At 45.5% G+C, this 21,468-nt stretch overlaps 1 protein-coding gene across 1 annotated transcript; it reads left to right on the top strand.

The window, feature by feature from the left end:
* Positions 1-3,247: 3,247 nt before the first annotated feature.
* Positions 3,248-20,690, top strand: LOC116445009 (inverted formin-2-like). Its single transcript, XM_032110980.1, has 14 exons — positions 3,248-3,336; positions 4,081-4,183; positions 4,267-4,352; positions 4,882-4,982; positions 6,309-6,379; positions 6,493-6,600; positions 7,499-7,569; positions 8,178-8,298; positions 8,864-9,028; positions 9,724-9,826; positions 10,647-10,805; positions 11,801-12,514; positions 13,965-14,024; positions 17,151-20,690. The coding sequence occupies exons 2-13, from the start codon at positions 4,103-4,105 to the stop codon at positions 14,021-14,023; spliced, it is 1,839 nt and encodes a 612-aa protein (XP_031966871.1). The 5' UTR covers positions 3,248-3,336; positions 4,081-4,102; the 3' UTR covers position 14,024; positions 17,151-20,690.
* The last annotated feature ends 778 nt before the right edge of the window (positions 20,691-21,468 follow it).

The following is a 21,468-nucleotide window of genomic DNA, read 5'->3' as shown; positions in this document are numbered from 1 at the left end:
AAGGTGGTGGCCTGGTTTCAAAAAGGTCAGAATGCCACTCTGTTGTTACAGCTCCAAGGAGAATTCCATAACAAGCCTATACTGGGCCAGGTTATGCCGTGAGAAGTCCCATTCATTTGTATGTGTTGACTGTAGGAAGAGGTACATTCAGTTCAAGAAAGGATGCACTGATGGCATCTCATCCTTTGTAAATAAGGCAGAGTTGGGTGCTTTCAACACCAACTGGCTGAGTCTGAGAGGCAAAGAGATAAATGCCATTTAACAAAAACAATCATCTGAAAATTAGTGAAGGGCTCTCCAATGGAAATGGATGCTGTAATATTGCAGAGACATCGAGGAGGAGGATCTGCTTATCCAGTGTGACACATTTGAGGAGTTCAAAATAGAGGACGATGAGGAATTATTAAGGATATGTGATGGGATAAACATGAATGATCATCATGAGGTCTTTTCATCTCTCTTCAATAAAGTAAGTAGCCCCTCACATGGGGTGCAAGATCACACAATGGCAAAGTTAACCCACTTTGCTTGGAACCAGCCTTCCTGTGACAGAAGCTGCTCTGTCTTCCAGGTGAGCCGCTCTCCAGTCTCTGTCCAGCTGCTGTCCATCCTTCAGAGCCTGCTGCACTTGGAACCATCTCATCACTCCAGCCTCCTGCTGTGGGAGTCTTTGGATGCTGTAGTGAACAGAGCCCTTTTGCTCGCCAATGACAGTAAGAATGACATACCCAGCCTTGCACACTCCTCTTGTTTCCCCTTGTCCCATAAAAGTCTTTCCCCAATGTGCAGGAAATAATCTGTGGGACTTGTTAAGAGCTGAACAGAAGCTGGCACAAAGCTACACCTGCATAAGGTCATGTCTTGATGTGAAGCTTCATCCATGTGGGTGGCCACGTTTAGCAATGGGCTTGGGATTCAGAGTCTTGTTTTAATGGTTAATCCCTGAGCTTTGGGTCATGGGAGTCAGAGGGAATCTGTCCTCGCTGGCATCCTGCTGCTGGTGCTGGCCTGTCTTGCTGGCAGGTGTGCTCAAAACAGTGTTTGTAGGCTGGGTGCATGGGAGGGAAATTGCCTGGAAGCCAAAAGTGTAGCTGTGTAAAGTGACACCAGAAAATGGGTTCTCCATGGCTCCAGATCTGCTGCTTGGTAAGGGTTGAACAGCATGAACCAGCCTGTGGGCCCCATTCCCTTCCCTGACCCTGACTTGTTTCTCTAGTCCAAGGGAACACAGTTGAAGAAGTCATCGAGAGGCTGCTGTCTATCAAAAAACATCCAAGCAAGCAGAAGCGAGCTGAAAGCCGCCTGTCTGGAGGCGTCCAGGGTGAACGAGAACCATGTGCACATGCAGCTCGGTGTCCAGTGGGGTCATCAAACCCCACCAAGGCACCAGCAACACCCTCAGGACCACTGGCCAGTGAAAAGATCTCATCCTGCCAGTTCACAGCCTGCTGTGCTCTGCCAGAGAAATCTAACCCTCCATCCAACACTGCTCCCAACCCAGCACCTCCAGCCCCACCACCTCTACCCTCTGGCACAGCAGCCATGAGCCCCACATCCCCCATGACAAATACACCTCCAGCCCCTCCACTCCCTGGCATCCCTCCACCCCCACCCCCATTGCCTGGCATGGGGGGTGTTCCCCCTCCTCCTCCACCATTGCCTGGCATGGGGGGCATCCCTCCCCCTCCACCCCCCCTGCCTGGCATGGTGAGCGTTCCTCCCCCTGCCCCTCCATTGCCTGGCATGGGTGGTATCCCTCCTCCTCCGCCCCCACTGCCTGGCATGGTTGGTATCCCACCCCCTCCACCTCCATTGCCTGGCATGGGTGGCATTCTTCCCCCTCCACCCCCATTGCCTGGCATGGGTGGCATCCCTCCCCCTCCACCCCTCCTTCCTGGCATGACAGGAGATCATATAGAAGCCGTGGTGGCCTCCCAGTACAGCTGCCCCCTTGGCTTGGGCAGGCCTCCCCCCAAGACAGTGAAGACACCAACGCTGAGAATGAAGAAGCTGAACTGGCAGAAGCTGCCCTCCAACGTGGTGAGAGGTGGGTGCTTCTGGCATAAAGTCACTGCTGCTTTAGGGGTGACCCAGGGACAGAAATACTACCTTAAAATTTGTCAGATGTGGTTGACTCTGTTTAGATACAGAACTTCCTTGATTTCCTTTACTTTTGACCTACAGAGCTGAAATAAATAAAAGTAACATGAAACTACTAATGGAATAGTAACTATTCCAACTGAACTAGTACTTTGGAATAGCTTGTTTATAAATAAAATACTTGGAAATTAAAAGAAGAGAAAGGGATGGGAATATTTTCCTAATTCACTATGACATGCCTTAGATCAGACTCTGATCTGAGTTCCCCAAACTTTTATTACCCAGCTCATCTATGCTTGTATCTGGGTATATTAAGGTCATGAGTAAGAGTGCATGTGAGGATCACATCACATCACTTGTCTCTTGATTTTTGGGTTACATTTCCTTCTACTAGTGGATTCAAAGTGGAGCATGAAATGTGAGAAGAGGGCAGGACAAGCAGTGTCAGCTTTGTCCTAGACAAGCAAGGCATCCACTGCATGGAAGTAGGCAAAGGTAAAATCTAAATAAGGCATGTCTTCAATCACAAGAGCAGTAAAATATTGGGATTATTTCAGTAGAGACTTCTACAGGCATGTTAGGGTAATGATTTTTTTAAAAAATACTTTTTTAAGAAATTGAGTAGAAATTAATTCAAGCAGTCCTCTAGCCAGCATTATAGAAGGAGGCTTGAGTATAAAATGAAAAATGGAGAAGGACACAGTCAGAAAATGTCCAAGTTGTGCCCAGTCCCTCTGTTAGGATGCAAGGAAGCAAAAATAATATCAACCAAGGGACTAGAAATGAAATGTCTGAGGTCCTTGTCATGCTGAGCCAGTTTGCCCACGATGGAAGAAAATGCAGTTTTACAGGGAGGGATGGGGCTGTGTGCCCACTGGTGCCTCCCCTTACCAAGTTTAATTGCCCTTCAGGCCCTTTGGATCCCACCTGTGGGACTTGCCCCTCCTCAGTAATGACCATTTATCCAGGACTAATACGTCTCTCCTCATTTCATTCATCTTCTGAAAAGTGTCCCTGCTAGCAGCTCACCTTGCCCCAGGAGCTTTCAGCTGTTCCTGCAGCCAGTCTGAACACTTTGTCTTTCTTTCAGAGAGCCACTCCATGTGGGCTTCTGTGAGCAGCAGCAGCGAGGAAACCATCGAGCCCAACTACAGCAGCATCGAGCAGCTGTTCTGCTTCCCACAGCCAACCCCCAAGGAGAAGACAGCAGCACCAGTGAAGGCAGAGCCGAAGGAGGTGAGGAGGCCCCCCTCATTCTTTCGAGTAAAGATCCCTGCAGACAGCTCATCTAATATGAGATATCTTTTTTTTCTTTAATGAAGATCACATTTTTGGACTCCAAGAAAAGTCTCAATTTGAACATATTTTTGAAGCAATTTAAATGGTAAGATATGGCCAGTTTTTGTGACAAAACTTTGAGCAGGTTTTGCAGTATCTGGAAGGTCCTCACGAAATCTGTTCTAGCCAGCGTGCTTTGGTGGTCCATGCTACTAAATCATTTGAACATTCCTTATTTTGTCCTACACTGTCTTTAAAATATTCAGTTTAGAGATTTAATTATGTTTTTACATACAGCTTCCCCATATATTGTCAAAGGTCTTACGTCTCCATGTTATGGATAAAATTGTGGCATAGACTCTTAGGGTGACCTAGGCTGTGAGACACGCCTGGAGGTCAAATCCCTCCTCAAAACAGGGCCAATGAATAACTAAAGAGTTCAGGTTTCTTTTAAGATAAAAAAATGCTCAGAGACAGGATCTCAGTTGCAGGATTCATCTCTGTCCTTGAGATGACCAGGTCATAGCAGGGGTCCAGGTCCTGATTCTAAGTTAATTGTGGGGAGATATCTTTCATTCTGGATTGTTGTGACTCTTTACTAGGGAAAGCACAAAGTGCTTGCACAGATAAATGTCTTGGTAGTGTGTGATAGTTGAAAAGTGGTCTTTGGTTGATGGCTGGCTCTGCTCCTCCTCCCTACAGCTCCAATGAAGAGGTGACTGCCATGATCCAGAATGGGGACCGGACCAAGTTTGATGTTGAGGTTCTGAAGCAGTTGCTGAAGCTGCTGCCTGAAAAGCATGAGGTCAGGAGGAAAACAGTACCCTTGGTTCACAGAGCTGAACACATAGAGCAGTCCTGCAGTCTTGATTCTTTATTTCTCATTAGATAGAAAACCTGAAGGCCTTCAAAGAAGAAAAATCAAAGCTGGCAAATGCAGATCAGTTTTATCTTCTCCTCCTTCAGATTCCCAGGTAAGGTTGTTGGTCATGAACTTCAGCCCAATCTGTTCCTTGATTTACCTCTGGGAAGTTTTAAGTTTCTTTATAGGAGCCTCACAGACCAACACTGATGGATTCCCCTTCCGCCTTGGAGCTATCCCTTTCCCTGTTACCCTTAGATGGAGGGCTCTTCTTGATCCAGCACCTTCTCTCCCTCTGAACCAGCAGAAGCTGACCCAGACACAGGGTCAGATCCTGACACAGACACAGATCCACCCAAGAAGGCTCCATAACTTAGTGAAATGCAGTGCCAGATGTGGTGCCAGGAAGGGGAAACTCTCCTCTTTGCTGATCGCAGTGCATCAGCAGAATCTACATCCCTGCTGGTCCTCAGGGCAAGCAGCAAGCACCTCCCTCCACAAGCCACAGCAGTGGTTTGGTGTGGATGTGTTTGACAGCAGTGTTGTGGGGTGGCATGTACTTGCTGGTGGTGTGGGAAGAAGAATGCTGTGCTGGCCAAGATCCCAGTGCCTTTATGCTGTGAATCCATCTCCACCCTTAGCTACCAGCTGCGCATTGAGTGTATGCTCATCTGTGAAGAGACCACCGTCGTGCTGGACATGATTCAGCCCAAAGCTGAAGCCATCCGGAGAGCCTGCGAAGGTATAGATGACCTGAGCTTATTTCTGGACCTGATTTAAGACAGGAAGCTTTTAACCCCACAAAACTCCCCTGGAGGTCTGCAATGTTACACCCAAAACTCCCTTGGAGCTCTGCAATATGACTACCCAGCCCCCAAAGAACTCCCCTGTGCTTCATTCATTGGTTTGCTGCAGCTTTAAGTATCTCCACTGGTGGTCAAAGCCCTTAACAGGACCAAAGATCATTTTTTGTCACCTTCATCCCTCTTTTTCTGTAGCAGATGTATTCCTCTGAAACACTTTGAATGGTGAAGTGCTGGAAGCTCATCAGTCCTTTCAAAGGAGCTGAATTTAGACAGCAGAGCTGGCCCCGCTGCAGCTAATTATCCATCCAGCATTATTTGCCACATTAAGAACTTCATACAGCAGTTATCTCTGCTGCCAGAAAAGCCTATCCCAAACTTCCCCCAAAAGTAGCAATGCTTTAGTATTTCCCTGCCTAGAAATGGAACCAGAAGAAAAAGGTTGTTATTTTGGGTTATAAATTGCTGATGCTCCATTTTGGTGAGTACACAGAAAGTTTATGCAATAGATTTTGGCTTCCTGTGGCAGAAACCTCTGGTCCCACTCCTCTGTATGCTCTTCTTGGCACTGTCAAGTGTCACCTGTCCTACAGAGCCAGTTCCCCCAACTCCTGCTGGGGGTTTCTCCAGCTGGCATTATAGCTGTCTGCTGGGATAAATTGAAGCTTCCCCCAAAGTGACTTCCCAGCAGCCCAGTTGTTGTTTTGGAGCTGTTCCTGCCTCAAGGCTGAGTGCTTCAGGAAGCACAGCACTGCAGCACCCTGTCATAAGAGCAAGGACAGGGACTGTACTCTTCATGCCGGGTCAATAATCACTTCTGCCATGCGAGACCAGGAATAGGGTGTGTGTGTCTGGTTTTAGCAGCTGGCAGGTGATCATAGGGTAGTCAGAACTGGCTTCACTGCACAGCTAAATGGAGTTGGCAAGATGAAATTTGCAGCCCAGTTACCCTTGCCCACACCAGGGCACTTCCAAGGAAGGCAGCGCCTTGATTGCTGTTAGTGAGGAGGGTCCAACTCCAGGTTATTTGCCATTAGGAAAGGAGAGACCAGATGTAAAGAAAGAAACGTAAGTCAACAAAAACTTTTACAACCTGTGGAACTGAATCTATATGGAATCAGTTTCTCTGCAGGTTGGGCATTGGGCTGCAAAGCCAAAATACCAAAATGTGATTTAGTGGAATTCAGAATCCCAATTGCAGTGCAGTTTAGGAAATGTACTGATGTAACAGAGGCTTTTGCTTAGAAGTCCCTTATGTTTTTCAGACCTTCTGACCAGTCATCGCCTGCCAGTCTTTTGTCAACTGATTCTCAAAGTTGGAAACTTCCTGAACTACGTAAGGACTTTTTTTGTCTTCTCCTCCCCCCATTACAGTCTGTGAATGATCTCCTTTTGGGTTGTAATTTGGATGGACACAGGAGTTACATCTGCTTTCTTTCTCTCTTGTAGGGAAGTCACACAGGCGATGCCGATGGGTTTAAAATCAGCACCTTACTCAAACTAACAGAAACCAAAGCAAACCAAACCCGCATTACACTGCTCCACCATATTCTAGAGGTACCACTGCCAAGTGCCACAGTAGGGAAGAGGGAGGGTTTTATCACAGATGAAACATTTCTCCTGCTCCACTTCTGGTTAATGCCACAAGCCCATACTCATATCCTCCCTGGCAAGCCCCAGAGTGTCACAAGTCAGGAGCATTTGAATCACTTTGGTGACTGCAGGCTGCTTATTTTAAAACTTATTTTAAAATAAGCACTACTTATTTTAAAACTTGCTCTGCTTCCCTCCAGCATCTTTTCCCACAGTGTCTCCAACTTCCTTTCATATTTGTGCAATCTGCACATCAGCAGCTGCAAACCACAGAGCACAAAGCTGTCCTGGCTCATCTGTACTCATTCAGGCTTTCTGCTTTTCCATGGACTCTCCCTTTTCCTCCAGACTATGCTCACGCTTTTCATGCTTCTCTCCAAGTCCCTATGGCTTTCCTATTCCCTGCAATGCTGTTTTTATCTTTTTTCTCCATACTCTGCCACCTTCATTCATCAATGTCCCTCGGTTTCAGTTATGCATGTTCAAGCCCCGCTTTAGCTGGCAGTACCTTCAGCAAGTACAGCTGTGAAAGTAAAGAATGCAAATAAGATTCAAGGCTTTTTTACCCTTCTGGGACTGTAGGAAGTGTCAGATTGCATCAAAGCACGGTCCTGCCTCCCTCCATGCTCAAGAAGAGCTCAGCTTTGCTTTGAACTATGATTGTTTCTCAGAGTTCAGCACTTTTCTATGTTTTTATAGCCAGGGGAAACGCCTTTCCTCTCTGAATGTGCAGACAGAGGGGCAGTAGTGGAACACAGCACAGTCATCCTTCCTGGACGCTTCTGTCCATATGTCTTTCCCCCAACTTCCCCTCAGCTCCTGCCACACACCAAATAATACTTCTTTCTCTCTTCCTCTTCAGGAAGTAGAAAATAGCCACAAGGACCTACTGGAACTGCCAGAGGATCTTGAATACGTTTCAAAAGCAGCAGGGTAAAATCATGTGTCACCTCCTTTAAATTAAAAACAAAAATAAATGCCATGCACATCAACAATGTACCAGAAATTAGGACACACACAGCTGGTATAGCAGATTAAGAAGATGGCATCTTACATAGTTTTAACTGAAAGATTTGGTTGATGAATGTTGAAAGCGCTTTAATAGATAATAATTCTACTACAGCTGGCAACACTTAGGGCTGAAATTTGCAGAGCAGTCAGTTAAAATTGCCTCCCAGACCCTTCTGAAATCTGTACTGCCTTTGTGGTGGCAGGAGCTGGTGAAGGCCAGCTACCCAGAAGCATTTCTGAAGTACCTCCACGCAGGGAAAGTGAGCTAATGCTGAGCACAGCGGGTGGAGAACAGCCTTTTGTTTTGGCATTCATTTACCCAATACACTAAGATGTAAGTAGGCCTGGCAGCCTTTCCATAAGTACTGTGGAGGGAAGCTGTTTTCCATGAGCTTGGACTGTATAGAGAGTTCAGAGCACAGGGTTCAGTTCAGTGAAGTGGTGGGAAGCAGAGGGATGACCAAACCACCAGCTCAGACTTGTCCACTCCTTGGAGTGTCAGCTAATGGCAGGGTTCTGTGTGATTTCAGAATTAATCTTGATATTATACGCACGGAGTCTGGTACCAATTTAAAGAAGTTGCTGGAGCTTCAGCGGAAAGTCTTATCATCAAATGAGGATGTGAAGCAACAGTATGAGAAACCCATCCAGGTCAGTAATGAAGGTGCCTTATATCTCCCCCATTACACACAGAGAGGTGGTGCATGGTACATCTGCAGCTGAGGAGCATCATTAGAGGGGAGAAAATATTGCCACAAGACATGCTCTCAGATTTGGAAATAGGCTGCAATGCCACACAACCTAAATGTGCATTTGCCAGCTGCACCCCAAACCTAGATACCTTTGGTGAGGCCAGTTCTTAGGTTGTGTGCCCCAACTTCTCTGTCCACGCTTTTGTGTGACTTCTCACTTTAAGTGAAGATGTTCACCTTCTGTGTGGATCACCAGAGTGAAGCCCTTTGCTTGGGATTAAGCTTTGCTTGGAGCTTTCCATGTGTTGTTCAAGCCACCCCTGTAAACTGGCACAGCACAGTTGCCAAGAGTAAAGATCATCTGCAAATCCTAATTTCTTGCCACCTGCTTCCCAAAAGCTCTGTTGCAGTTAAAAGCCAGGAGCCAGTGTCCTGCTCCAAGCTCTTACATCCTTTCTCTGTGAGCACACATCACTCGTTGTCCTCTGGATGGTGTTTTACTGTGTGCATTTAATGCATTTCAGGACAGCATCGATGCCTCCAGAAAGCTGGAAGAAGAATTTGAAACCATTGAAAAGAAGAGAGAAGAACTTGCGAATTATCTCTGTGAGGACCCAAGCAAGTTGTCCTTAGAGGACATATTTAGCATCATGAAGACCTTCAGAGATCTCTTCATCCGAGCCCTGAAGGTTGGCATCTGTGCACAGGATGCTGAGCATCCCTAGTGCTGGTACCTGCCTTCACTCCGACGGACAGGGGTGGGATGGGCACCCTAATCCAGGGGAGGAACCTGGTTACAGCCTCCTCCTTTTGGCACTTGGCGTGAGGTCGCCAGTGAAGCGGTGTCTGATCCCTCCTCCACTGCATCCTCATGCAGTTCTGGTGCTGCTGGGCCTGGCCCAGTCACTGGTGATTTGTGATTTTGGTGCAACTTTAGCTGCAGAGTTCCAAAGGTGCTTTTGAGCCAAGTGTGCAAGTTTTAGCGGAAGGGGCTTACAAAACTTAACGCTTTGCTCCAACCTGAGCAAATGGACTCAGAAAGGGGATATGTAGTAAAAAAGCCACCTGTTTGGAGAAAACTGTGGCTTCAGTATCTCCCACTTTCACCTCAGCTAGAGGTCAGGCTGGTGAGCACACTGCAGGTAGCTGTATGAGGCATATCACCACTGCCACCTCCAAATGGAACGTGGCAAAGTCCTGGCCAAGTCAGCGGTCCCCTCTCACCATCTTGGTAAGACAGCTCTTATTCCCAAAGCCCATTTTATTTATTGCACAGGATGAGGCCAGAATTTCTCCTCCTTCATCTATAGATCTCCTTTCTCTTCATCAGCTTTTCTAGCAGACATTTACTCAACCTCCTCATGCCCCTGTTACCTCACTGCAGGAAAACAAGGACAGAAAGGAACAAGCTGCCAAAGCAGAGAAGAGGAAAAAACAGCTAGAAGAGGAAGAGGGGAAGAGACAGAAGGGAGAAAATGGAAAAGTCAGTGAGTATCTGAAATGGCTTCAAAAAATAGAGATGGAGCCATAGGAGCTCTTTGCTGGTCCTACTTTAATGGACCAGTAATGGTAATTTATTTTGTAGGTTTCCGGGTGCTGGCTGACTAAAGGCTTTTAGGTGTCTTACAGCCATAGCTAAGAATTGACTTTCCTCAGTTGCAGCTGGGCAGAGAAGTTAATTTTAGGTTTGCTGACGAAACAGCAAAGAAGAAAAAAACCCACCACAAATTAAATATTTCTGTTAACTTTTTCAGTTTCTAAACATAACTTTTGAATCCCAAATCTAAAAAGAAACATTTGACTTATCCCACATCCAAGGTCCCCATATACATGTGAATAGTTTCTCTTTACCAGAGTTGTCCCAAAAATTTTGCATATTACTTAAATGTGCCTTTTTCTGGATGAAAATGAAACACTGACAAATATAATTGGAAGAAGCTGAGAGGAAACAAAAATCAAAATTGTTTTCCCTCAAAAAAGTAAAAGGTTCCTACCAACATTGATAGCAAAGAGGGAGTGTTTCAAGGTCATGGTACAACCAGGGGCATGTCCAGGCAGAGCTGGTGCCACTGGTGCCAGGCCGTAGCACCAAGGCTTGGGAGCAAATCCCTTGTCTTCAGCCAGGATACACTGCTGTGGGATCATGGAGCACGGGCTGCTCCCAGGCCTGGTGTAGGTGCCTTACTCTTGCCCAGTGGTTGCTTGTACTGGGAGAGCAGTAGCCACCTTCAGCAGTGGTGTCACTGCAGTCTCCTCCTGCCCCATCTCATGGGCAGATTTAACACCCATCTCTCTCTCCCCCTCCAGTCAAGAAGGGGTTGATGAAGCAGGAGGAGGTGTGTGTCATCGATGCCCTGCTCGCCGACATAAGGAAAGGGTTCACGCTGAGAAAGACAAAGAACAGACACGAATCAGATGCAGGTGCTAAAACCTTGTCTGCAGAGAGCCCGGAGGAGAGCCAGTCTGGTAAGGACACAGACCTGACTGTACCTGCAGCTATTCATTCCCATCTGCCTCTGAGCCCGAGCCAAGCACGCACCAGCAAGAAGCCTTCATGTTTGCATTTGGGGCATTTCATTTAAGAAGGCTTTGCAGCCAGTGCCAAGGAGAAGAGGAGCAGAGAGCCTTGAGCTGTTGCTAGCCAAGTCTGTCACAAAATTAGCAGGAATTTGGAGCAGCATGGCCTTGCATCTGTGCTCATAAACCCTCTGAGATGCTTAATCCACATGTCAGCCATGGTACCACGCTGATAGGGCACTGCTGTCATCCCCACACAAGTCCCTTCCACGCTCCCAAGTCTCAGTAGCACAGCATGTTTCTGCCTTGGAGACTGCTGCATCCCATCTTAGTCTGTACTTGGGAGTCTGAAGAAACCCTTTAAAAAATACAAGAAACCCCGTGTGCAGAAGTACCCAAGTTCTTTAAGTGCTTGTGAGGAGAGAGCCCATGGGTTTAGCTCTTCTTTGGTCTCTTGACCTCAGCGTCAGTGCATGTTAGATAAGTCCAAGGACACTGGTCTATCCATGGCTCTCCTGTACCTGCTCTGCAAGGGCAGGTTAAGGCTGGCTAATGGGCCTCACACAGCCAAGCCAGCAGTCCAGCCTGGTCCAGGACCTCACAGGCAGGTTCTCTCTTCCTGACATAGACTTTCAGGCTTCCTTGCAAGTCCAGGAACTTCCATGGAAATCAGCCAGTTTGCAGGAAAGACACATTAACACCTGCTGAAAACAAAGCAGGGGCTTTGCTGAGCTGGAGCCCAGGGGTCTAGCTGGGGTGACTACATGGGTATAAGGAGGGGAGGTACAGGGAGGATAAACTGGTGCTGCCTCTGCATAGCTGTTTTAGGGTCAGTGCTCCCTCCACAGGCAGCTGCTAATCTATAACCTTTGCAGGGCAGGTGCATCTTGGTTGATCCCTGGTGAAACTGCAGCCGTGGCTGATCATGTGTTTTCTGTTTAAAGGAAAGAGCGTTAAGGATCCACAAGCAGCAGGGAAGCAGATTGATGACAAGACCAAGCAAAACAAGGATATTCATCCCTCAGAAAGCACTCCTCCCTCAACCACTGCCCCGATGGAGACAGGTGGAGGTGTTACAAATGCTCCAGCTTCAGGCCAGGCATTACCCAAAAACAATGCTGGAGGAAGTTTGCCACTGGAGTCCCAGACCAAAAGCCCCTCAGTGAGCCTGGTGGAAGCTGATGGAGCTAGTCAGAGCATGCTGGGCCCCGGGATGGAACAGGCAAACAATGTGGAAAGCCTCCAGCCCAGCACAAAGAGTGGCTCCATTGCCTTCTCTGTGGCTGACATAGGCACAAGGATAAGCTTTGTGAGCAGCAGTTCACCCTCTGCTGTGAGAGAGCAACTCAGCTGGACTAATGGGTCCATGTCAGGAGGCCAGGACAAGGAATGCCCAACTGATGGCTCAGAGAATGCTCAGTCTGCTCCCTGCAATGAGGCTCAGCAGGCAGAGTCAAAAGAGGTGACAAAGGAAAATGAAGACCCTGGTACAGACTCGCTGCTGGACATCTCTCAAGACAAGTCCCTCTCAGAGGAGCCAGCCACCGACTCCTCTTGTTCAGCAACACTTCCTCCAGATCAAGCTCACACCGACAGGGAAAAGCAGAGGCCATCGGGGAAACGGAAGAAGAAGAAGAGGCACAGCAAAAGCTACTCAGGTAGCCTATTTTATAAATAGCCCTTGGGGACTGACTTAAATGTGGGAGGTTCCTGATACATTTGTATACACCTGTTCCTTTCCACTTCAAGGCCCAATGCCTCCTGCCCCTAGAGTCACACTGTTTCATGGAGCTATTATATTTTTTAAACCTGAAAGAGCTTTAAAAAGAAAAACACAAGCATAGCTCGTTCTGGTGACATGTATAAGTAGTTTATAGAAGAGTAATGATGAATCAATAATTAAAAAGCCCATTACACATACGCAGTAAAGATGGCAATAAGCACATCTGTCAAGTATGCTAAAGACAGCTACAAGGCACGGTTATGTGCAAACAAGAGCTCCATTAGGCTCCAAAGCAGTGATTAAGAGCAGTTAATACTGGGTACTTAATCAGCGATCACCCCCTCTGAACTACTTATAAACACATAAAAGCAGCAACATCAGTGCTGCCTTGGGATTGTATGGTTTTTCCCCTCATTGCAACAGCACTTTGCCTGACAACCTGCCCCAAGGGTACCTTAGGTGGCTTCTAAACATCAGGCTCTCAAACCATCGCTGCAGAGGGAGGGGGGAAAGGTCAGTCATTAAAAAAGAGCATCTTGCTAGCCCTCCTGGGGATGGGAGGGAGCTCAGCTGCTGGAGCCACACAGGCCCCTCTTCCACAGCCCCCTCAGCCAGTCCCAAACCTGGGAAAAGTGTCCAAGTCTTTAGATCCTACCACCCTTGGGTGGGTACCTTAATCCCAAACTGGAGATGCCTTGTAGGGAAGACAGATTGTTCTGTCAACCTTTAGAGCAATACAATATACTGTGCAAAGCCTGTTTTCTGCAAGATCCTGGGGTTAAACAAATGGGCAGGAAAATGGAAAAGTCTCTATTTATCAATAATTAATGTTTTTTCCTTCCAAGGAAGGTGGAGGAGAAAGGAAAGGAGGGTTTGAATACCCATTGCTGAGAAAGACAGCATAGGTTGAGCAGATATCACAGAGGGACTTACCCTTTTAATGCAGCATGCCCCAGGCTTGTAGTTATTTATATTTCTAAACATGCCACTTTCCCCTAGTTAAAAACAAGCCACAAACCAGAAGTGATTTCCTAGAACAGTGGTTCCCAAACTTGCTTCTCAGGAGGAACAGAAGCTGGAGCCATGGGAGCATCCAATTCTCCCAGCCCTGGAATGCTTTCCTGAGACCTGAAATTAGTACTTCTGGCTTAAGAACTGACCCCACCATGCAAAACCCACAAGGTTCCCTGGGAATCCAGGGATGGCATCGAGGGCGTTGAAAGTGGATGATCTTTAAGGTCCCTTCCAACCCAAACCATTCAATGATTTTATGTTCTTAGGAACCTCTCTGCTACTAGACAGTATTTTCATCATAAAAAGTTCCCTGTTGTTACCTTTGCCTTACCATGATCAGATATATTTAGTGTCTCTCTTTTGTTCAAAAGCAGAGGTTGAGACTGATACTGGAGATAATAAAACAAAAAAAGATTGTGTGGCACAATGAGGTATGTAAACTCACAAAGGTGTTCTTTTGTGAACTAACCACAGCATTGGGACTTCACAGACCTAATCAGTATCCACCATATCACCTAATCTTTTTGTCTTTGTGTCTAATCACAAACACATGTGAAATAAATTTATTACTCTGATTTTTACTCTCCAGGGTGTTGATCTTGCATTGAGTGGAGTCAGTGCTGATCTCCATTCGACACAGGGTCACAGCCCACATGTTTGTCCTCTCTGTCAGCAGCAGCCAAACTGCTTTTCCCTGCAGGATAATTAAAAGCCATTATTCTAACCAAACAATCAAACTTCATGTGATGAACAAAGTCCTTACTTTGATCACATTATTTTCTCAAAAACTGTAAAAATGCAATTTCAGTACCTATCTCCAGCAAAGAACATTTGGTTTGCTTGTGGGTAACCCTTTCTATAGCACCATTTAGATATGGATATTTGGAAAAGGGAATAAAACACTGGACCCAGGGACAAGTATTAGTTGGGGCAAGATACCAGCTCCCACTCAAAGCTAAATTCAACTCCAGAATTGCACACAAGTTCCCTGCGTCCTTCACTGATGCTGGCAGCATACAGTTGCCCCTCAAAAGGAGTCCCAGGATGAGACTTCCATTTGCAAAACTTAGCCTGTTTTTACAGCAAGTGGAAAGAAAAGCAAGAAAAATAAACAACTGAAACACCCACTGTACTGAAATTGCATAGTTACACATTGTCCTTTCCATGCTGATGAGCATTTCTTATGAACTAAATCAATATTATCAAATCGCTCTTTGTCTCGTTTCTTGAAAGGAATGTATTTATTCTCCAGCATCCCCAGTTCCCTGGGGCTGGGAGCCCAGCTGGGAGCCCTGCTCCTGCACAGAGACAGGAGGAATCTGTGCAGGATTTCCCCACAGGACTGCTTTTGTTCCTGCACCTGGAGCATCATTGCTAGCAAGAGAAAATGGGATATACATTGGGTAGTTGCAGTCCTGATTACTCCTGCCCTCCTCTTGGCCCTTTCCTTGCAGTACCACAGGATTACATCAAGTGGAAGTAGCTCTGTTGGTTTAAAAATCCTAAGGAAGATTTCCTGCAGGAACAGAAAACAGTAGCAATGAAGCATAGGTGAGAAGTGTGCCAGGACCAGTGGACGTGCTGCAGTGGGAGGGCAGCTGGAACCATGACTTAAGCTTAACTCAAATTTATTTTTTTAAAAGCATACAGGCTTAAATAAAGTCATATTTGAAAAAAAAAAAAAATGAAACACGGACAGTTTTGCTTTATCCTAGGAAGACATAGGAACGCAACACAGAGGAATGCATGGGCATACAGTACCTTTATGAAGTGACCAAGTCAGGCAGGAGTTTCAGTACATCCTTGGAATGCAGTGCCTGGCATTGCACCAGCAGAACCTACCTGGGCTTTGATGCCAGGAGGGCAGAGATGAGCTGTACCTTGAAACCTGCACTTCTCTCTTTCCTCTTCTTTTGTCTTTGTGTCACACAGCAAGGGCAGCAGAAACAAAAACCCATTTGCTTGTCTTAATCTCCTGCCTCAGAGCTTCCTCTCCCAAATGCAGCTCCTGTCTGTCCCTCTTGATACGACAGACTCAGCAAGCCTAGAGTGCTCCCAATCAATATTTTTTCCTAGGATGTTCCACCTGATTTTTTTTTTTTTTTTTAATGTTTTGTCCCAAGCACACATGGTCTGTTCAGGTGCCCACTAGTTCTTTTTTTGATACAGGATATTTCTCTCTCTGGTGGATTTGCTGGTTGTGGAAGTCAATGGGTCTCAGTGAAGCCACAGGAATATTCTTCCTTCTTGTGCAGATCCAGGTGCAGGAATCGACTCAAACCCCTTACGAGTTTTTAGAGCTTCCCTAACAGCAGCAGAGGGCGGGAACAGCCCAGCCTGTGCCTCTGGGATAGTATTTCAGAGCAGTAAAAGCCTGTAATCAGCTACTGAGTTCTTGCCTCATCTTAACCATATCTTGTTATGCAGCAATTTCTGTAATAATGCTAATGTCTTTAAATGTCAGCTTTTACACCTCAAGAGTGGTATCCCACATTATCTTCATGTTCTTAAATGGTTTAGCTGTTTTTCCTCTGGAATCAAGGCACTGGTGGTTGTACTGTCTGTGTGCACCCTGGTAACATCTCAACTCATTTCCATCCAAGTCCAGAAAAAGCTTGAAGAACCATTTGATAAAGGTGACAGTAAAACAGAGGAGAGAGTGTACAAACACCTGAACTCAGAAGAGCTGCTGTTTGAGTTAGCCTGGCTCAGGCCCTAGAGAATTCCTACAGACAAATGTTCATGTCTGTTTGTGCAGCACCCTTTTTCCTCTCCTCCCATCTGTATGTCACTTGGAATGGTTAGGGGAAAGAAAAGCCTTGAAAGCACAAGTCCATAAGCAACTGGGCTTTAGCAATTTCCCTGCTCACAAATCTACTTGATTTATTCCCTAGAAAATAAAAGAAAAACCAAACCAGGATCACAGACCAGGTCGGAGACCACAGCCTGGTGAGGAGGGAGAGAAGGGGCAGAAGGGCAGCTATGACATGCACATGGCACAGTGGCACATCAACCTTCCCCTGCAAAGACACAGAAGGGTTTGAGAGTCCAGGTTTTCCATTAATTCTTGTGGGACAGATGCTTCACCTCCCCTTCTGCAGACCCAGTATTGTCGGGGTTTTTAAATGGACTATGAGAATGTCATCAATCTAACGCTCATCTTCCTGCTAGGCCTTTGCCTTCATGTCTGCCTTTAGAAATGGTATTTGATTCAGTTATGGAGTGAGACAGGCTCTTAAAAGTGACAGTGTGCTGCCCCATCCTTCTGACAGTCCTTCTAAATCCTCTAGATTTAGTAAGTTTGGCAATTTACTGTGTAGAAGGATATATGTTACTGGACTAAAAAGTGAAGTTGCCCAAACTCTTGAACATCAGGATTGGTTCTGGAAACATGAGGTTTTTATTAAGTACATCAAACTACCTGTTTTTAGGTTATCTGAGAAACAAATGAAACTGATTTCCTAGTTGCACCTCAACCATTAGATACACATGCATGCAAAAACACACCACTTCTGTTCATAGTTGCCAATAATTTGCATTTCCCCCTCTTCCTGCAGGTGTCACAGCAAGGCAGAAGGTATGAGAGAACCTCTCGTGTCACTGGAGTGCTGCCAGCTTCTGAGACTCCAGGTTCTGCATCAATGAAATGCCGTCATGGACAACTTCTGCCCCACCAAGACCTACTTCTTCTCCTGATGCAAGCCATTCACCCCCCTCCCCAGGACCTAAAGAGCCTCCCCAGAGACTTTGGACCCCTCCGCCTGTGCCTTGCACTGGGCACCAGTGGGAACAGGGGATGGTTCTGTGTACAGTGACAGTGAAATTGTCAGACCTGTCGTCCTCTGTCCTGGAAGCCAAGTCTTTCAGCCTGCTCTTAGGCCAAACTCCTCTTGAGATGACAGCTGAGTGTGGCCCAAGAACAGACTGCAGTGTTTAGCCCTTGGAGAAGTGTTAAAAACAGCAGTGCCTCAACTAAATTAAGGGTATAAATTAAGCAGTGGTTGTACCATCACGGGTGGAGGTGTGTTAACTCCCTCTTCTCATCACCCACTGATGATTTATATTGGACCAGGTCCAAGACCCAGATTAAAAAAATGTATTTTTACTCTCAATCACTTAAAGCAAGGGAAATCGGTTACAGGGAAAAGAAGTAAAAGAAAAAGGATGTATTTTAGTAGCATATGGCCATATAAACAGTGTCTGGTTCCTACACAATGCTTATGTGCAAGTAAGTTGAAGTGCATCAGTAGTCTTGTCACACACACTGATGCATCCATCAACTTTTGGAGAACCAGGGCCCTGGTTTCTCTTACTAAAGCAAAAGGAAGAGGTTTTCCAGAGTGCTCTATTGGACACATTCTCAGCTTATCCTTTATTAAATCTCGGGGTTTGACTTCCATTGTGAGCTGCTTGTATTCAAGAGTCTATGTCCAAGCTGCAGAATGTGTTGAATCATGTTACTTTGGCTTTAAAACTGGGACTGTGCAGTATTGTGTTTTCAAAATTCAGAGCTTTATTTCTCAAGTTTTGTAATAACACTGTATAATAATTTTGTACATAGCTGTCCATTTAAAATGATCTATGTTTGTTGAATCTATGGTGTGATATGTGCTGAAACATAAATCCAGTGGAAGAGCTGGGTACATTTCAGAACTCTTCTCTTATATGGTAACTCACTGTGGCTAAACTAATGTGCAGGCTAAAGCTTATTTTACTTTGCTTAGTAGGACTTGTAATGTCCTTGTAATACTGAAAACTTAGAAGTGAAACCAAGAATTAAATCACTGGTTTGCTTTAACCAAGGCATTACTATGAGCATACTGAGAACTGGTCAACAGAAGCAGAGATGAGTTGAGAACAGACACATGGGCAGGTTCAGTGTAGGAGACCCTGCAGAGTAGCACATCGCCATTGCAACAGAAAACCCATCCTGCTGTCAGAAGCAGGCATACCCCCAGCATTCCCTGTAGAACCATGTCACCTACCCAGGTTTGATTTGCAGGACTGTCTCTATCACATCTACAGGCTTCCCCTTTTTCCCCCTCTTTTCCAATCTCAAGCACATCACCCAAGCCCCATCCTTTTGCTATTTGATCTAGCTCCGCTGCTCTCAGATTAGACTCCAAGCTGCAAAAACCTAAGTATTAAACACCTTCTCCCAGCAGCTTTGCAACTTCCATGTTTCCAGCAAGAGCCTGCAGTCCAGGCTAGCAGTGCACAGCCAGCCTCCTCCTCACCACCCCACTATTTTATCAACAGGAACAACGTCATTTGAAGATGCAGGACTGGGGAACAAACCAGGTTTTCTGTGTGTTACCTAGGGAACCTTGCCTGCTGATGTGCCACAGGCTGCTCACTTTAGATGCTACAGCATGTGTCCATTTCTCCATCTGGGTATTTCAGCTTCCCTCATTTGCACCCAGAGAGAGCAGCTCATTTCCACAGCCAGAACTTTTATTACTCTGCGTGCTTACCTTGGCCTTGAAAGAGAGGGTGTTTGACATTATCTTTCCACTGCTTTCAAGAGTTTATAAAGAAGTGGGTTATTTTGAGCTACTGGAGGCTCTTTGTTCAATAGTCATCTGTAAATTATATATTCAATCACATCCCAATCAGCAGACTCAAGCACAACATTTATAATTTATTGCTCCAGAGTAGCTCTATTTCCATTACAGTGATTATTTAAGCACAGAAGAAAAGAATCAGAGCAGGTCAAAGACTGATATTTAACTGGGATGTCCAGTTTTGTTCCATTTATGAGCTTGAAATAAAGCTCATGATCCTAAGGATTTTTCAGTGGTTGCAAGACCAAATTAATTGTTGGTAAAAAGAATATCATGGCCAATTCAACAGAGCTGTGGTCATTTAAGCCAACGAGTTTAGACCTCAAAATAGAATTCTTGTGGTGTATTACAGCAATGGCACGTGGAGTCTGGTATGTAAACCAGGCTGTGACCACCACAAGCTTCTTGCTGCCAAATAAATGCATATTCTGTAACAGAGCATTGGCTGCATGATAAAATGAAAGTATGGGAGAAATCAGCAGAATTCTTTTCCAAATTTTTCGTAGCAAAAATCAGTTATGTTTAATGAGATGGATTTTCAGGGTTAGTTTTTGGGGAGTTTTGGTTGGGGTTTTTTTTTTTATTTCAATACTGAAAATATTTCAAAGTTTAGACTAAAATAAGTATTTGGTGAGTTTCCTTTCTCTGGTGGGGATGGGGAATATCCATGATTCAAGAGAATTCATCCATAAAAGTCTTATAGTTTCCACACAGGATATAAAGCACCTAAGCATGTATTGTCATATATGCTTAGTAATAATTACCAATAGTTTGGTCTTCTGCCAGCTCCCTCAGTACCCTTGGGTGGATCCCATCCAGCCCCATGGATTTGTGAGTGTTTAAGTGGCACAGCAGGTCATTGGCCATTTCCTCCTGGATTTTGGAGGGCCTATTCTGCTTTCTTTCCCTGTCTGCCAGCTCAGGGGGTTGGTTGCCCCGAGGATAACCAGTCTTACTGTTAAAGACTAAGGCAAAAAAAAGCAGTCTTTTCCTCATCTGTGATGACAATGTTCCCCTCCACATCCCATAAACGATGGAGATTTTCCCTGTCCTGCTTTTGTTGATGGTATATTTATAAAAACACTTTTTATCATCTTTCAGAGCAGTGGCCATATTGAGTTCTAGCTGAACTTTTGCCTTCCTAACTTTCTCTCTACATGACATCTCACCATCCATATATAAGTGTTCAAGAAATGACTTGGTGTGACACTTAGTGCTGTGGTTTGGTTGGCACAGCAGTGTTTGGTCAAAGGTTGGACCTGATGATCTTGGAGGTCCTTCTCCAACATTAATGATTATATGAAAAAACCAGAGGTATATAAATGGAGCTACATGTAGTTAAAAGCACCACCACAGCGTTGCACTGTGCTTGGAGCATGGCTGAAATCTCAAAGCTTTGCCAGTATCTTTTGGGCTGAGTGTGCCATTTGGTCCTCTCCTACATTCCATACAGCCAAGGGGGCTGAGAAATACCTTCTGTTCCAGTTAGAAAGAGGCAGGATAAATTGAAATAAAAATGCATAAGCTGTTTCAGCAAAGTGAATCAGTTTCCATTCTGTCTAAACATAAAGCCTGGATCGATGACTTCATATTTCTGATACACAGTGATCAACCAAGTACAACATGCAAGCTTGCCAATGCTAGACATCAGCACTGTAGGAGCCCTGGCTCGTTCTGTCTGTGTGGTAATAGTCATGGCCATGAAATGTAGGTGAACATGTTAGTCATGAGGTTATGTCCACGTAATGTGTCTGAAAGCAAATACAGTCATGAACTAATTCCATCAGGAACCATGGTTTGTTTGGTCACCTCACAATCAAAACTGTGGGCAGGATATGATAAACAGCTTTCCCATGTCTAGAAGTGTGACTACAGAGGGTTAAAAATGGGGCAGTGATAGTGACAGGACCTCTGTAGGTGTTTGCAATTACTGCATGGTGTCAATCTTGAAAAATAACCACATGATTTGCAGGATTTGCAATGGAAATTAGGTCCACAGTAAAGAAAAATGTTTCCAATTTCTTAGTTCAGAGCAGGTACCAGACCTTAAATACCAGGGGAGAATTTGATCACTGCAAGTTAATCAACATATTCAGTCATCTCTGTAAGTAACTCACCCCTTCATCCGTGCTGTGCTAGCACTTAATTCACATTAGGAACTCTCTAATGTTCTCTTTGCTGCAGCATAAACAACTCCTGCAAGAGCTGTGTGTGACAATTCACGCAGAGCCAGGTGTCAGTAGGAATTAGCAGGAGCCCTGTGCTTCCCTAATGGAGACTTCAAGCAAGCTCAGCTTGCATTACTCAAAGT

The sequence above is a fragment of the Corvus moneduloides genome, chromosome 6 (genome assembly GCF_009650955.1).
Source record: "Corvus moneduloides isolate bCorMon1 chromosome 6, bCorMon1.pri, whole genome shotgun sequence".
NCBI lineage: Eukaryota > Metazoa > Chordata > Aves > Passeriformes > Corvidae > Corvus > Corvus moneduloides.
The sequence above is the reverse complement of the archived record's forward strand: the minus strand, read 5'-3'. Positions and strand labels throughout refer to the sequence as shown.